At 47.1% G+C, this 18,271-nt stretch overlaps 1 protein-coding gene across 1 annotated transcript in view; it reads left to right on the forward strand.

Moving 5' to 3' along the window:
* LOC147624932 (protein root UVB sensitive 5-like) overlaps nt 1-17,923 on the forward strand; it is a 57,091-nt gene extending 39,168 nt beyond the window's left edge. Inside the window, exons 9-16 of the mRNA XM_086818173.1 lie at nt 202-274; nt 363-452; nt 530-589; nt 690-803; nt 906-966; nt 1,055-1,173; nt 17,300-17,395; nt 17,596-17,923. Coding sequence (XP_086674299.1) covers nt 202-274; nt 363-452; nt 530-589; nt 690-803; nt 906-966; nt 1,055-1,173; nt 17,300-17,395; nt 17,596-17,892 — 910 coding nt within the window. The 3' untranslated portion in view covers nt 17,893-17,923. The remainder of the gene's footprint in view (nt 1-201; nt 275-362; nt 453-529; nt 590-689; nt 804-905; nt 967-1,054; nt 1,174-17,299; nt 17,396-17,595) is intronic.
* The last annotated feature ends 348 nt before the right edge of the window (nt 17,924-18,271 follow it).

The raw sequence follows: 18,271 nt of genomic DNA on the forward strand, positions 1-18,271 counted from the left end.
GTCAGGCAAGCACTGACTTTTGGGCAAGCTTCTTTAGGTTTTCTCGTAGTGTAGGGGCATGGTTGGCTCATAATGCATATCATTCCATGAGCTGATTGATTACGTATCATACCCCCACATTAATAAGCGATTTTAAAATCCTCTACAACTACTCTCTTTCCCTCTCACTAATGAAACTTTGGTTCTTTTATCTCTTTTTAGCATCTTTGAGCTCATGACTCCAATCAAGCCTGAATGGTTTCTTCCCCTTGCTGCCCTTGGGCGCCTTACTAAGGTACGGAGATACCTCGTGCAAAAGATACCGGTTGCGTTTAAATATACAAAAAAAAAGTTATCTTTATGTTGATTTCTTATCCAATCAGGCAGTAGGGAGAGGATTGAAAGACCCTTCCTTTAGAGTAATTCAAAACCATTTTGCAACAGCTGGAAACATGGGAGAGGTTTCTGCCAAGGTAAGCAACTTAAACATGTACAGTATGTGCTTTAATTATGGCTTTTGCAGAACTCTCATTAGTTGTTGCATGCATAGGAGGAGGTCTGGGAGGTGTCTGCTGAACTTATGGGCATTGCACTTGGTGTGGCACTACTGGTAGGTTGTTATGCATGTCTGGATATCTTCCCCAAGCTCTTGATTGTGAACCTATCAATCTAATACTTCGCATGGTTATCATGTTGGGAAAACGAGCCAGGCTTCACCTGGTCTAGCAGCATCATACTCAACGTTAGTTTTGACTTGGGTTTCGATACGATCTCTTCATCTATGGTTCCGCTACCAATCACTTGCATCGCTGCAGTTTCCAACTGTAAGTAATGTTCTGATCAAGATCTTCCCTTTAATGTACGTTATTCCCATCTGTTTCATAGATCATTTATTTGCAAGCTTAATGGATTAACTTCGGTCACAGATAAACTTCAAGCGAGCTTTTATTATGGCAGAATTGCATGTCATTGGTTCTCCTATTCCAGGTACTTGTAGCTATATCTGGTACCATGTTTCCATACAATGATTTAGAGAATGTCCACTGCAAGAAAATAATTCATTGTTTGCTTTCAGGAATATCTGAGTGCAACTGTGTGGAAAATATTTTGCTGCCTTGGCAATTTTCAAAGCCCCATCTCCAATTGGGTTGCTCTTTGAGAGATGCATTGGGTGGTCAAGTGTCTGTATCTGAGGTATGCACACACTTCATTTATACGCTTGAACTGCATACTTATTTTAGAAGTCCTAGTTTCAGTAGGTGTTTTTTTTTGGAGATTATATGTTTGTTTCACCACTTCCAATTCGTTTATATATGCAATAGTTGGTCTAACCTTCCTGTTTCATGTAGCGTGTGCTTAACTTCTTTTTTAATTTGGCTGTATGGAATGATAATTGAGATCTGGGAACAATGTGGCATTTGCAAACATCAAGTGGATAGATAGAGGTTAATGCAAAGAGAGAAGTACTAAGAATGGAACCTCTGTGTGCAAGGTTCTTTGGACTCTGTTGTGCACTTGAAATGTTGAATTCTGTCAAAATGTTGAATTTTTTCAAAATGTTGAATTTTTTCAAAATGTTGATTGTCCATCCTTGTGAGTTATGAAGGTTGGTGAATCTTCTGTTACTTTAAAAAAGGGCAGTGCTTATACATGGTTGCCAAGGCAACGGAGCCCATGTGATGGACTTATGATAGTGGAAACTGGTGGTGGAGAAGGGGGGTGCACTTGTTACCACATCTCGGGGCTGAAGAGTGAAAACCATAATGGGAGTTTGTAAAGGTATCTCTCTTGATCGGCACAAAGGCCTGGGGCCACTGTTTGTTGAGACGTCAATTGCTGCCTAGAACAAAGGCATAGTGCCACTGTTTGTTTAGACTTTTCTGCAGCCTGGTACCATTGAAGGAGTCTTTACAGGTGTGCCATCCAGGCACTTAAAACAAGCCTTTCTCGTGTGCTATCAACCATGAAAAAAAGTGTCATCTTGTGTGGTCAGTGGCTTACTAAATACTTTGCCAAAATGGTCTTGTAAAACCCTTCAGGTCATCTGCCGACGATGGGTGCGTAGCCTAGCTGTGTGGGTTTGTGACCGGGAAGGGGGAGGTCCCAAGTTCAAATCCCCGGAGGCTCCCCGGTGGGATCCAGGTCGTTTGTGGCCATAATTGTAATGCCTTCGGTTGGGAGACCAAGCCGCCTTCGGGTGGGCACTCAAGTTGCTACTACAGAAGGATCTTGTCAAGGGGGAAAAAAAAACCTTTCAGGTCATCTCCTTTATTTTCTAATATGTGGTGCTTGATGGAGATCAAGGATGCCTGATGCACTATTTCTATATCTGTGTCGCCAAACATGATTCATACTCAATAAAATCTGTGGGTGGTTGATTTATTCTACAGTGTTGACTCTCCTTGTTTTTTTTCTACATTAACCAGCACAATGTTTAAGGATTCATCTTTAACCACCATAATGAGGAATTGTCCATCGTCAGTTTATCACTACCTCAGCACGGCACTGCAGTAAGATTCTTCTCTATTGACATTATACCATGGTGTAGTTGGCCTTAATGAGTAAAGCAGGTAGGCAATGACATCTAAAATCCGAAATCAGGACTTGTAATCCAACATGGAGTTAGATCTTGATCATTGTCATGCCCTATTCGCTGTTGAGATCTCAACTGTATGCCCATGCCCCTTTCCATTGGGCCACTCACTTCATAAGATCCACTCATGAGTCACAGTATGTCTGAAAATCCTCTGGACGCCAAAAAATGCCAGCATTTGCCTTAACACACCCAACAAATGCTCTGTTGGTATACGAGTGGTCTACCTGTGGGCGTTAAGGTCCTTGTGCAACCGTTAGGCTGTCGGTACCCCAGCAGATCTTGGCTTTCAGTTGGTGGGAATCTGCACAACTTTGAAACAATCCCTTCTACTGATATTCTGAGCTTTTGGGGCTATTTTGATTCCGATTTTTTTGGGATTGCAAGATAAGTCAATTGATCAATCTTCCCCCCCCCCCCCCCCCCCCCCCAAGAACTAATAGTTAATGAAAAACAGCCACAATGGGCTAAATACAACCACAAAGGGCTAGATACAACCTCGCGTCATGTAAAGGGCGGGGATCAAATAATCAAAAGGGGGTGGAGAAAGATGCACTTCCCCTCCAGCTAGCCGCTCTATGAAGAGAAGGCTATCTCATACAGGGGAAGTGGGGGGGGGTGGAACAACCACACGGGTCGCCTGGAATGCCAAGTGGGATCACCTCCTCAATCCGTGAGAAAATGGCCAAGCTGCTAGAGCCTCAAGAAACCTTCCCGCCGCTTCCGCATGCGACCAGAGCCACCCTACAACTTCCCCCACTGACTGCGGAGGGTATGAATGATGTCGAGCTTGCTCCTAGTACCCTCGATGGCTTCGCTGCATCTAGCTCGCCATATGTGCCAGGCTGCAATGTTACTAAAAATCTCCCATCTCTAACATGAGCCTGGTCTCCAGTGGTCTATAGATGGGATTGGGAGTGGTACCTCCAAAATGTGGAGGTGAGAAACGTGAAGGGCAAGCCCCCCACCATCCTCAAACCTGAAGATCATAATCCGTGACAACCTTAGCATCTGTGGCCTAGGCGACAGTGCCCCAAGTAATGATCTTGGTCGAGGCCCTATCAATCGTGAAGATGCGGAGAATCCGCTGCCAAACCTGCTGACCCTTCGGGCAATCCCAAAGACAATGTCGTTGAGACTCTTGAGGGTGACCGCACCTCGTGCAAGCTGCTGGTCGACCTCCTATGGCCAACCATGTGCCTGAAACTGATCCAGACCTATGGTAACAAACCCCGGAATACTCAAGACATTGATGGACAGCACAGTACTGAGACAATCTTTAGGACGCAGTGGAATAACCATAACAACACTGAAAAGAACACCACATTGAGCTAGAACGGCTGGCCCCCCGTAGGTATTGTTTTATTCCAATGAATAAACTGATACAGACAAACCAAGGTGCGGGTGCATATAGCACCGGATTTTCCACAAAGCTCAACAAACCCTTGTTCAAAGAAACTGGACACCAATCAGCACCATAAACCAGTGCAAATCAGCCTTGAACAACAGCCCAGTACGGTGCCAAATCCAACCCCGAAATCCGTGCCAAAACAGACCCCAGAACGAAGCCACAAATCATCCATAGAGGAGCTCTCAAATCAGTCCCTGATTCCTTCAAACAGTCCCAGAAAAGCTCTCATGACTGTTTCATATTTCTCCAAGAAACAACCCGAGAAAAGCTCTAAAATCTGTCCCACCTGTACGGCGAGCAAGAGGACAGAAAACTGTCCCCCTGTATGGCCAGCAAGGAGAGAGGAGGAGGGCTGCTGTACTTGCTGCACGGATGTTGTACAGACATCACAAGGAGAGACTCCCGCCACCCAGCACTCAGCCCACTCGCTGCAGTGTATGGTCAATGCAAGGGAAGAGAGAGAGATGCTGCTGCAGTTGGCCTGTAGAGAGAGAACAAGGCAGGTCGGCCTGCTGCCACTGTACGGCCTGTACAGAGAGAGACAAAAAAACCTGTATCATCAGCTTCTGTAAGCGACCAGCAAAGAAGGGAAGAGTGAGAGCTTTTTGCTGCAGCCGGCCTGTGCGCAATCTTCAAGAGAGAGCAGCCCCTCCTGTGCGCATCCCGAAAACAGCTCCTTCCTCCTCGCTTTTTCACGTTTCGGTCCCTGTAGGTGATGTGAATGTGTCCCCTCCAACGAATGCCCTTCCATGCTTTTATAAAGTTGACTAGCTCTATTTTTTATGTGCTTTTCTTACCCCCCTTTTTGCCATAAGTGGCTTTGCTCCTAAAAATAGCTATTTTCAAACTTTTCCCAAACTTGTTGGCCAAGTTTGCTATAGGCGCCTCCTTGTGTCCATATTACATGCCCAAAATAACAATAAGCCCTGCCCGTCTTTAGTGATTTGCGAACACACCATCTTATAAATGTTATAAGTCACTTTATATGTTAAAGATCCCATGGTGCTTCCACTGAGAAGCCATCTTTTGGGCCAAACTTTGTCAATAAATGCTCCAGCTTTCTTCCTTGGAAAATCCCCGTTCGCACCTTGGTTCCGGACAATGTGTGAAACACTGTTCAAGACTAGTGAGGGGACCAAATTGGTGACAGTGTCCACCGCTAAGCTCCTGTGTGCCATCAGCCAAAGAAAGAGGGTGATCTTTCGAGGCCGAAAATTGTCCCAAAGCCTCTTCCAAAAATCTGAGAGGAAGCGCTATGAGAGGCCATGTGACTGGTAATGTACTGTTGCTGCCCGGGTGCCGTCAATCTCTGGTATCTGGATCCTGCAGCCTAGCCGCGCTATATACGCAAAGAAGGGGGCATCTAGAGTCTCCTGTGGATTAGCGGGATCATGCCAAGTCCACTCGCCCGGGTCCTGTTGGAGACGCGTGAGAGGTTGGCACTCCCATATTAATAGCTGCCAGAATCTATCCCTGGCCACCTTGGCCAGCGGTGGGTCTATGTGCCACTCCCGTGCTTGAAATCCAATCACCCTCACCCTCTGTAAGGTGCAGCCGCTTAAATCTCCAAGGGCGCCTCGGATCTCTCTAATCTGCCATGGGATCCAATAGAAAAGGTGAGCAAACCATTGCCCTCATCCACTCCGTGGACTGTCACAAGAATATCATGCCTGGTAAACATGCCTAGCCACATTGGGGAAGTCGGGTTTGGGAAAGGAGTCAGCCACTCTTGATTAATAATAGAGTCGGGTTTGGGATAGGAGTCAACCTCTCCTGAGGAATAGCAGAGTCGATGTTGATGTTGAGCCTGTCTCTACCCTAGATCCCTATCAAGCCTCTCTCTTGCACCTCTGGGGGTATTTTCTTGTGTGCAAGCCAATCTTCAAGGGACCTGGCAGGTCCTATGCTCAATGTGCCCCATGATACATGAGGTCGGGCCCCCAACATGTGTCCACCGGCGGGTAAACAAGGTTCCAAACGAGCGGCTGCCGAAGCCGCTCCTTTGAGGCTATCGGAGCAATTTGCCTAAGGGCTGGCCTGAAGTGATCCCAAGCTTGAAGTAAACTGGTTGCAAATCTGTCCTCAAAAATTGGGCTAAAACTGCGGGCCCGCATCTCTGTGAAGATCCATCTGGTACTCTGCAGCCAAGGGCCTCCTAGACTGGGGTGCAGGCTGAAATCCGGGCCAAGAGGAAGTCCTTTCAAGGCTCACCACTAGGAAGGAGTCCTCTAACAATCAGCTTGCCCAGCAAGGCACGACTCTGAATAGCAGGGTCAATGATGCCTAGCCTCCCCTCTACGTCGTGGTGGTGGCTGAATGATCACTCTCCATGCCACCTTGGCCCAGGGGGCAGACCTACGTTATTGCCGGCCCATAAGTTGTTCCTGATCAACCATTGTACTTGGCCAATACATGCTCGAGAGAAGGCCCAGCAAGAAGTGATGTACCACATGCTTGCTTCGCCACCACCACTCTGCCAGCTAGGGAAAGCCTCGCAGAACTCTAGTACAAATGCTTCTTCCAAATACTCGGAAGAAGAGGGGCGACCTGCTGCACTGGAGAGATGTCAAAGCCCAGCTGGCATCCAAGATAGCGAACTGGAGTGCCCCTCGAGATCCATTGGAAAGCCTCAAGTGGGCGCCAAGTTGGGGCGGGTGCAGAGCCTACCCAAAAACCAAACGACTTGTGCTAGTTGACATGTGCTCCTCCTGATGTGCGATAGAAGATCTCGATCGCCTTTGTGAATCTCTGGAGATTCCCCACATCTCCTAAAAGGTAAGCTGCTGTGTCATCTTCAAACTCTGAGTCCAGCAGCTCCTTCTGAGTACGGAGGGGGAGACGCAATCCCTAAATCCCGGTCTCCTGGGCTGAGAGAAAACTGCTCATGGCCTTGGCGACGAATAGGAAAAGGTAAGGTGCTAGAGGATAGTCCTGCCATACTGAGCGGGAAAGGGGAAATTTGTCGCCACACGGGCTCCTTGAATGAGAACTTGGCTGTGAGAGGTTGAGTAAAGTCCTGAAACCCCACGAATCCACTTCACGGGGAACCCCATCCGGCTTATCGTGCCCTCTAGAAAGCTCCAATCCACCCTATCATAAGCTTTCTCAAAGTCTAGGAGTAGCACTATGAGGTCTTGCTGCCACATCCTAGCTGAAACAGTCGCGTCCAAGAAGGTGAAGATGTTGTCTAGAATGCTCGGATCTTGAACAAAACTTGTGAGTGTCATGGATCGAGTCTGGGAGGAAAGGCTGAAGTCTCTGGCTGATGGCCTTGGCCAAGATTTTATAGGTGGTTCCTAGAAGGGTGATGGGTCTCCACTGCCAGATCTCGAATCTGTCACCACCCTTCTTAGAAATCAAGTGTATCAAACCCTCTCAAAGCCTCTCTGGCATAGCTCCTGCGATCATAATCTCATTGAAGGGTGCTCGAAGGCTGCCTTACATAAGATCCAAGTGGCGAAGGAAGAGGAAACTGAAAGCCCGTCCGCCCGGGGTATTTGCCCCTGGGAAGTGCAGTCAATGCCTCCACCAGCTCCTCTGCAGTGAAGGGAGTCAATGAGGACTAAAGAGCGAGGGGAACCACCTCTCTTGTGTGCCGTCAAACCCTCTCGCGCGCTTCCATGACCTGTGGGAATAATGGGACACCCGTGAGGAGAGATCGAAAGAATTCTGTGGCGATGGCTTACATGAGCGGGGTCAGAAACAATGTCTCCATCCTGTCCACGCAACCTACGAATACCATCTCTCCTCCTGTGGGGACCTGCTATCTCAAAGAAGTCTCCCGTAAGTCTGTCGCCATCTTGGGTCCAAAAGGAAGCTCTGGCATGGTATCTATACTCCATCCTCCTCTCTTCGATGGATCTAATCTCCGTACGGGCGGCAGCAAGATCACTCTCAATCCAGAGGCTATCGGGGGAACTCTCCTGAAGCCCCTGAATAGAAGCTAGACCCCTCCTTAGACTCCTCTCCTACTCACAGAATCCCTCCAATCTGCTCTAAGCTGCCTCTTGCAAAAACCTGCTGATCTCAGCAAGGACCTCATCCAAGGTGCACCAAAAAGAAGTCTCCCCCCATGCACCAAAAGGAAGCCTGAGGAAGGACGTGATGAAATGTGTTGCAAAATATGGCCGGCGTTTAGGGCATAGACGTTGAGGAAGCCCACGCAATCCTTTCCAATCGCAACGGTGACCCACTGTGCTCACCCAGAGAATATGATACCTGAGCCTATCACTGCCGGTAAGAGCTCCTCACTGACAAATATACAACTCCTCCTTGCGTCCCCGAGGGCCCAAAAGAGGGGGACCAAAAAGTGTGGCTCTTGCTGTGACATGTGGGGTCTTTGACCGTAGTAATCACAACCTTAGTCTAACTAAACTGCACTTAATGATGTTTAAGAGATAGACAAATATGTGTCAATGCAATGCAATGCAGCTATATTAGATGAATGGGTTACAATGAGATCTGAATAGATCTATGATGCTGAAGATGCTGCCTATATGCTGAATATACTGTTATGCTGAATGAACTGCTGTCCCACTGGCTTTCCCTTGTCTCCTGGGAAGGAAACGCTGAAGGGATGGCTTTGGGACTGATGCAATGCTGATGTGATGCTGAAAACGCAGATGTTCTCCTGTTACCTGGGAAGGAAACGCTGAGGAGATAGATGCGTTGGCTGAATATGATGGACTGAATGCTGATGCGTGGCTGAACTGCTGCTCCCAAGGCTTCCTGGAGGAGAAACGATGGAGAACACTTTGCTGAATGCTGGGATGCTGTGAGGAATAGAGGCGCCTGCTTTATATAGCTCAAATAAGGCTGGTCGGCCAGCATACTGCTGTCGGCCAGCAACTTTGGACAAAATAAATAGCATAAAATGCTATCTTGGCTGTAAATGCTGTCGGCTGCTGTCCAAACTCTGTCGGCTGCCTCCACAAGCCCCAAATGCTTGTCTAGATGGCTAATGTGATGCTACAATGCTGAATTCAACCCATACCATGTGGTACATGCTGAAAACATTCATTTTAAATGCCCATAAAATGCCTGATAAATCCTGATGATGTTTATGATGCTAAAATGATGCCATGTCAGTGTACACCTGAATGGTGTGCACGTGACACTTGCCTGGTAAATTCTTCCCAACGCGTGTACGCCCCTCAGAGAGGTGGTGCTTGTGGAGGAAAAGAATGTCAACGGATCCCCCAACTGTAGCTCTGTGAATCTCACCTTTGAGGATGACTTGTCTCTGAAAGCACCGAGGCTCCCCTAAACCTTGAATGTTCCATGAGGCTATCTGCATATCAATCTTTGTGGGAAGCGGAACTATCAGAACTGCCCTCCACTCGAAGAGTCTTGGGCGTGGGTTTAGATGGGGAATAATCACTATCAGTCCTGGGGCGAAGGCGCGCCAAATGGGCGCGGATCCTGTCCTCAATGTGTTGCCACTCTGTCCGAGCGCAAGAGTAGGCATACTCCGAATTCCATCGATCACTATGGAGGTATTTGTAAGAGGGGGAGACACTGAGATATGTAGGAACACAAAGAGTAGCACCTCCAAGTTGGATGCCACCACCTCCCCCTCCTGGTCCCTATGGCTTGAGCCTTTAAGCTCCCTCTTGGCCAAGGGCCAGAGGTGGGTGAGCACATTGGTGATGCGAAGATTATGAAGATGGTGTGAAAGCTCAACTGCTTGCCCCTGGATGGTGGTAGCCATGGACTCTGAGTCCCATTCCATCTCCGGGGCTGCACTCAAAGGAAAAGAAAAGATCATCGCACCACTCTTTGGCGGCACAGAGGGTCTCGAGTGATGGAACACCACACATATCCAAATGGGCGCTACTATCTCCTCAAAAAGATTTGCCCCTTCCACCTCGAGACTTCGGAAGAAACCGTAATCCACAGGCAGCCTCAAGATCCTGGGGGCCCACTTGGGGACTCTGGCAGGAGAGCCCTCACCGGGGAAGCAGTGATGGTTAATCTCGACTGGCTCCAAGAATCTATGGATCAAGCGGCGAATGGAACTCGCCGGCTGCCTCTGCTTTGGGTTGGGTGCCGCTCGAGGGCGGCGGAAGTGATCTAGAGAGGCGAAGGGAGGGGGGAGTGCAGGCTCAGAGGAAGAGGACGGGGCAAAGGGGACCGTTGTGGGAAAAGTTGGAGGCGAGGGTGGGGGAGGAGGCGGAGGGGGGCGAGGAGGCGGAGAGAAAGGAGAAGGGATTGGCTGAGAGTGGTCCATCGGAGAGGGAGACTGCTGGGAGGGCCTCGTCGGGGGTTCAGTGGGGCTAGCTGGCCTCACTAGAAATTGAGAACTGGAGGAGAGATTCTCGACAGGGAAGTGGCTGCGAGATTGGAGGGGCCGGTAGGACCCTCTCCACAGCTAGAGGGGGCCCATCACCGATGGGTAGGTGCTCTAATAAATGCTCGAAACAGTTCTCTGATAGAACCGAATCCTTTTGCACTCTGCCAGCTTGGCAAACGCGGCGGCGGCGCTGAACTTTATTAGTCGGCTGGTGGCCCCGGGTGCAGCCAACTATCTGCCACTCTCCAGCAGCAGCAGGGTTGTCCATGGCTGGATCTTGATGCTCCGCTGCTTGGGAGCCCGCCTCTCTTTCCCCCCTGGTGAGGATCTGAACGGAGACCAGGGGAGGACCATTGGAGGTGGTCTCTTGGATTGTTACCGAGGGCAAGCTTTAGCGAGGTGGCCCATGTGCTTGCAAATGAAACACTAGCCTGGGAGGCTTAAGTACTCCACTCGCTGAATGATGGGGTTGCCCCGAAGGCATGGGATAGATATGATACGAGGCACTGTCTCCGGCGAGGCAATACAAATGGGAAGGGATGGAATCCCGGCCACCCGTGCGAGAGACGAGGCAACAGTGGGGGGGGATTCCATCACTCTCCCAATGGCTCCACCGATCACCGGGAGGAGGAGGGTATTTCTTCGTAAGGCTTGGGAAGCAGACTGTCACTGGGCACATTGAGGCTTCAGAGGTAGAGGATCCATTTGAATTGTTTTGTTATGGGTTTGATTGTGAAGAGGATTTCAAAGACGGAGAGCTTGGTTGGGGCTTGTCTTTGATTAATGATCGTGGGAGGATATTTGATAGCTCAATCTCGGAGTCAGAATTCTAGTGAGACTTTCTCAAATTGCTTTACATAAGAGTAAATGCTTGAAGGGGGGAAGTAAGTTATGTACCTTGACACTAATCTATGGTTTAGGGACTAATATGGTGGGGTTAGGGGGGGCAAGATTAGGGATTAACAGGCTGATACTTGGCTAGGGTTCCTCAATTGATAAAACAAGCTTAATGGCCTTTTATAGTGAGTTAGCTATTTATGGCGTAGTTATCACTATATAAGTGAGGCTTGGGTTATTATTGAGACATAGTTGTGCGGATGCACTCCTAACGGTCTGGAGTGCAGACATGCTCATGCTGTGCACATGGTGAGTACGTAGGTTGGCGTGTTGAAGGCCTACGAGAGGGCTTCGGTGGTATGGGATGCTAGAGTTAGACAAAGGTCTATGGGATTGTGCTGGAGCCCTAGCCTTGGCTCAGGGGTGGATCAAAGTACTGATCCTACGGTTGGGAGGTGAGCTAGCCTGTTACTTCATGATTTGGTTAAGGACTAACCTTGGTTTTCAGCTGTGTTTAGGGAGATTCAGGGAAGGACTTTATAGACATGTCTCTTTTGTAGCATCATCAGGGGTAGGCAACAATCCATTGGGCAACCCACAATCCACAAGCACATAAAGTGCAAGTCAGAGTAACCCATTTTGGTAGCTTGTAAAGAATTAGGTTGAGGAACTATGTCCAACCAAGAGTTTCACAAGGGCAAGCACCTAATGGATCCTTAGGTGTTGCAGCCTACGGGCTCGCAATCTCAGAGCTAGACATGCATAGGATCAATGCGATTGGAAGCCTCAGAGCCCAATCCCATGGGGCATAAAGCTCCAAACCGAGAGAGGGGGAGGGGGTTGGGATTATGGGCAACCATCCCCTTACATTTCGCCACCCTGTGTATACACAAAAGACATGCTAAGGATGGCATTTGAATGGGAAGGGGGTTGTTGTGAAAGGCCTTTGTAAGGGCTGGGGCATGTGTACTTAGCTTATCTTCAAGAAAACAACAACTTCACCCGTAAAACCTTGAGAAAATCTGAAAGTAAACAAAAGAGAGAGAGTAGAGAGATAAGACACCACACTAGGGGTTGGAATAGCCTTGGGCCGGCTCCCCCCCTCCAAGTTATATTAAATAAAACCCCTTGGAGGAGTCTCGAGTACAAGTTCTTAGAGGTAGAGAGCTCTCTTGTCTTAATGCGAGAATAGCTGAATTAATAGTTCTTGCCCAAAAGCACTTGAGAAAAGTTTTTTAAAACTCACTTTCATCTCTTTAATAATAAGAGCTCCTCTTTTTAGTATTAAAAAAGATTTTAATCTTTTGCTTTCCAAAAGCTAGTCGCATCATTCCAAGCCTATGATAGAGCCATAATGCTGAGAGCCATAATGTTGTAGGCTGTAGCACAGAAAATGGTAGTGGCTCAATGATGCTGAGACAATATTAACGAAAAGAGGAGCCTCTGCTAGCAAGCTTTTGTGAAGCTGTCATGGATGGGGCACGGCAAGGACCCACGGCAAAGACAAGACATGCAAGAGAGCTGGGCGCGTGAGTAGTGCTGACTGGGATGAGTGATGCGGGAGCAGTGCGAGCACGGTGGCGAAGAGAAAAGGTGAGGCAAAGAGAAAAAACTCAGGCGAAGACAAGGAAAAATTTCGTGGTGAGGCTGCGAAGGAAAAAAACGAGGTTAAGGGGGTGAAAAATGGCGATGACGAGGTAAGCCAAACCCTCAGCAACTTAGCCAAGGGACTGGGATGAGTGATGCGGGAGCAGTGCGGGCACGGTGGCGAAGAGAAAAGGTGAGGCAAAGAGAAAAAACTCAGGCGAAGACAAGGAAAAATTTCATGGCGAGGCTGCGAAGGAAAAAAATGAGGTTAAGGGGGTGAAAAATGGCAATGACGAGGTAAGCCAAACCCTCAGCAACTTAGCCAAGGTCTTTGCCCCCCCTAGTCCACCCAAGTCAGCTAAGCAGTGGGGCTCAGCTCAGCCTGGCTGGCACCCATTCATGGGCTCCGCCAAGTTGGCGGTGGAAATCGGTGGCGGTGGTGGAGCAGGCGGAGATGTCCAGAACAGCTGCGAGTCAGCAGCGGGAGCTGCACACGAGCAGGTTGAAGATGCACCGACCGGGATTTGATACCAATTCTTGGCCACAACGGCTAGAGAGAACGACAACAGAGAGAAAGAGTATTGTATGACTTGAAGCAGATTTGATTGATGTATTTAATTAATGAGTACAACGCCTTTTTGTAGGTATAAAACCTTATCTTATGACTCAACACAATCATTGACACACACACGTGCGCCCGCGCGCGCGCGCGCGCACACACACACACACACACACACACACACACACACACACACGTGTTGCCACATGGCACACTTATCTCCTTAGAAGAGGTGGTTCACACGCATACAGATACAAAAACACATATAAGGGCTGTATCACATGGATGAAGCTCCGAATATCCCAACAATACTCCCACTCCTTGCACCTCTAGAGTCGTCCTTAGGTAGGAGTTTCCTAGCATGATTCTCTTCCTGTCAGGATCAACGATTCAACACGTACCCGTTATATGTCAGAAGACACAAATGCGTGCACACATGCTCATCGTTGGGTTTAACCGGCAGGCGTCCCCGACCCTTGACACACATACACAAATATGCTGACAAGCATAAATCAAATGAACAAATGAATGCACAAACAGTTCCTTGGTTTAGACACCAATTTCTTGGTTTTACACTAGTTCCGACTGTAGTCTAACTACCCATGTCAGTGTTTGACGATGGTAGACTAACTGTATTCATATCCATGTACTCAGTTTTGATTTTATCCATGTACTCAGTTTTGATTTTCTTCACCGATAAACATTGCCTCCATGAGATGGCTAGTCCCATGCCACTTGTACAAAAGATTTAGTGTTATTCAATCTCAAAGTTGCTCCTTTTGGATATAACTTGGACAACAACCCTCGAGTTCTGGTGACAGTTGCCCCAAATGTAGCACCAAGAGGCTCAGATCAGTGCAAGACCAAGCCAATCCACATCTCAAGGTTGATGACCAAATTTGATGGAACTGGAGATCCCATTTAGTATCTAGAGAAGTTCGATCAAGTTTGCAATACCATCATGGGTAGGATTGATGGTCCCACCAAGATCTTCTTCATTTGGACTTTTCCTTGAAGGCAAAGCAGGCCAATGGTTTAGGGTACTGGTCTTGAGACACAATTTTATTGTGGGATTCTCATCGAGTGAAGCCTGATGGAGCCCCATAGTTCAAATCTATAACCTCAAGCAAGAGCAAGGAGAAACCATTCGGGACGACATTGCTAGAGCCAAGTATCTCCATATGAAAAGCAATCTTAGGGAAAAGTTCGATGACCCATCACTCATCGATAGATTCGTGGTTGATCTCAAGAGCAAGGGACTTCATGACCATCTCTAGAGGTCTAGACACTTCATCTTTGATGAGTGTTGCCGCGAGGTAGTGGACCTAGTAGACAATCTGCAAAAGTTGTTCACCCAAACCAAAAGATAGGGGACGCATCATTGAAAGCCTCTACGGCATAGTTGCCAGAAATAGAAACAACCCAAATAAGGGGGAACAGAAACAGGGAAACAACAAAAAATAGGGCTTTTTAATTCACCTGCATCTTTTTAAGATAGTTTATGTAAACATTAAGACAGTTTATGTAATAGATAAAGAAATAGGGGGGCGGAGAAATGAAAACGGCAAGGTTAGGAAACATTGTTTCCTCACTTTTAGTTGGGGAAACCTAGTTCTCATCTTAGGTATCAGGGGCACCCTGCAAGTTCCACTCATTTCCGGTATGCAGCGGGAAGACACACCTCAAGTCTCATGTGCTAGTTTCATCCGTGGATTACCGATGTATACTGAAGACAAGGGGATCATTGCCAACAAGTCAAGACCTGTTCAAAAAGGCAGCAGTTCAAGATCCTAGTGCATAGGACCCTCCGAGAGTTGATGAGAAGTTCTAAAAGAAAGATCTAGCATTGTGGACGGCTTGTCCGAAAGCAATGATAGCACTGTCAACAAGATAAGAAAGAGAGGATGTCACATGTACACCTGTTGTAATAGGGTGCCACTTACGACATCTTTTTGATCGGCCAAGAGCATGTTGTGAGCCCTCGTTGAGGGACAAGTTGCAAGGTGCCATCAAGGTCAGTAGTGTCATGTGCACAGTGTGTATCTACCGTGTGCTACACGCACGCAAGACTAGTTTCGAGGCTTGGGGAAGCTTGGAACTAGCCAGGCTGATTGACGAGCTGAGTTAGGGATAGACTAACGGGCGGGCACCCAAGTATGGACGGGCGGGCGCCCAAGTGTGGACGCCCGATGACCGGCCAAGAGCCTATAAAAGGGTGGCCAAGGTTAGTTATTGGGATATAGAGAGTCTCGCGAGTTTGTGAGAGCTCTATGGTCTTGGAGCCTGGATCTAGGGTGCAGACGTGCACCTGCTTTACGCAACCGAGGCCGGCAGCAATCTCGAGGCCCGCGAGGGCAGCTTCGTGGCGGTATGGGACGTCGCGAGGAGGAGATTGGTCAGTACGTCAACCTAGTTAGCTCAGCTCGTGGCTCGGTGGGGACAGCCAAGACTGTGGGCTTGCCCACGGCTGTCATGGTTGGGAGGTGAGTCAGGCCTGCACCCCCCTGTTTGTTTATTCGTTTGTTTGCAGGTTGAGTCTCGTATCAGGAACGATCACGAGGAGATCCGTGGGGATTTGACAAGTAGGATGGAGTCTTGTTGTGCCTATGTTAACCCTCTTTGCAAGATGTAATGTTTGTACAGGCTGGACTAGACACTCATTAGATGCATGGTTTGGTGTTTGGCAAAGCCAAGTCCCGTGTGAAGTCCTTGTCCAATTCTAAGGCAAATTTGTCATGCTATGTGTGAAAACCATTAAGTTTAATGGTGACTAATAATGGTCAAAAAGGGGCCATGTAGCTGTGGACAGCCCATGGGCACCCACGTGTGAAGGGACCATAAAGGGGCATAAAAGTGTGCTCCCTTGGCACACCTTTTGATGGCCATCTAGAGGGGCAACCCTTGCTAACCTCGGTATGATTGGTGCCTAAATTAGAGGCTGATATGAGGGTGATCTTTTCATCTTATGACATAGCCATTCAACCTTGAGGACTCAAAACTCTCAAACCAAGGAGAGCCAAAGTACAATCATCAAGGGGTGGCCAGGTCAAGAGGTGGAAAGCGACCCTAGGAAGGAAAACACAGAGTATAGAAGGCCTTCTGGGAGTAAATTGCATTCATAACTGCAGGCTGGACCATCAAGGCGGCTAGTATCCAGGGGTATTAAGCCTTTTTGGGGCACCCAAAACTGGAGACTTCTACATGTCAACAAAGTTCGAAATGGCATAAGAGGAAGTGCGAAGAAATTGGGTGCCTAATCGGCATGTAAATTTGCTTTATAAAGTATACACTGTTTTTCAAACTTTGGACGTTGTAATTCAGGCGGGTGGAACAGTAGAAGTCCCTGTGTTTCCACGGGTGGCTTAATGGGCCCCAATAAAACACCACCCAACAATAAGCTTGACCACAAAAGCACAATTACAAAAAGTTGACCAGGGTGCACACTTAAGAAAAAACACTGTCGACTGTTGAAGCTTGCATGGAGATCAATTTCATGCCAAAAGGGACGAGTGTATAAAGTGACCAAGGCCTGAAAACATCTCGATAGGCCTATATTTGTCTAGATATTTCAACAAAACTTGAAGAAAAAACTCCATCATAAGTGTACTAAATTGCTTATGATCCTTGTTATAATTTTTGTATATGTAGAAAAAGTCATTTTTTATTAATTAAAAAAAACAATAAATTAACAAAAATGATATGTTTTGAGTCGACCGATATCTTGGTCACTTTATAGAGTCATTTGAGTGGCGCATGGAAATGTCCAATTTGACAACAAATAACTTTCCCCAAATCGCGTTCTAATATATATATATATATATGTGTGTGTGTGTGTGTGTGTGTGTGTAACTCCAACAAGAAAAGTGTGTGTGTGTGTGTGTGTGTGTGTGTGTGTGTGTGTGTGTAACTCCAACAAGAAAAGTTTCGTGAGATAAAGTAGAAGAAAGCATTTGTCTTCAAGTATTTGAAGCAATGCTGAGAAAAACCTCACACAAGCAATGGCAAGCATTACTCAACATTTTAAAGGTGTTTTTGTGACAGTTGAAAGCACTTTTGGGCTTGTACTCGGATGAGCTACATGTGCTGTTTCTGAACTCAAATGCCATGCACAAAGTGGACGTGCAGATTATTTTCAAGGTAGGCTCTGTAATCTTCAAACTTCTAAAATAGCAGTAAGTGAATATTTATCATGGGGTAATCAAGGGATAAGCTATTTTGTCCAGTCAGCGGGCCCTTGCTTTTGTATCATCACTCTGTCCAGGAGGGGGGGTGAGTTTGAATCCCAACTTTTAACTATATTTATTTCTGTTTGAAAAAATCTCTGAATTTTGTCACAGGAAGGAGCCACAAATATGACAATATTACGTTGTATATGGCAATCAGAATGGATCATGGCTTCAGTTATGTCTCAGGGTAGTTTCTTTAGCTCAATGCCCTGGACACCAGAAAGTTGTACACTAAACAATCAGATGAGCATAGTGGCTAGGAGTCTTCAAGAGTTAAATGAGCAGTTTGATGAGTTTTTGCATAAGATGGAACAAGCTGGTTGGGAAAAGTCTAAGCTTGTTCTTAAAGTTCCAAAAAATGCACCTTATCTTGCTATTTCAACATCATCAGAACACTATAATTGTTAGAGCAGAAGTTTGTGAAAATATGCATTTTGAGAATGAGTCTTGTTTTCTTCTTTATCTAGAAGAATTGGTCGTCCCCCCCCCCACCCCCCCCCCCCCCCCTCCCCACCCCCAAAAAATAAAAATAAATAAAAATAAATAAAAAACAAAAAACAAAAAGCAAAAATAAAAAATAAAAAAGGGAAAACAAACCCCCACCATGCATGCAAACGCATGAAGACGTGCACACAAAAGTTGGCTTTATTTTGGTGTGTCATGTTCGCAATAAAAGTTTAGATACTTTTGAGCTCATCTGACTTTGCTAAGTGCGCCTTCCTTCCTTAGAGAACTAATTTCTGTAGCAAGGCTTCTTCAGTCAGTAAGTTTTTTTTTAAAAAAATAA

The sequence above is a fragment of the Cibotium barometz genome, chromosome 24 (assembly GCF_041138505.1).
Source record: "Cibotium barometz isolate CiBa-2024 chromosome 24, ASM4113850v1, whole genome shotgun sequence".
Classification (NCBI taxonomy): Eukaryota; Viridiplantae; Streptophyta; class Polypodiopsida; order Cyatheales; family Cibotiaceae; genus Cibotium; species Cibotium barometz.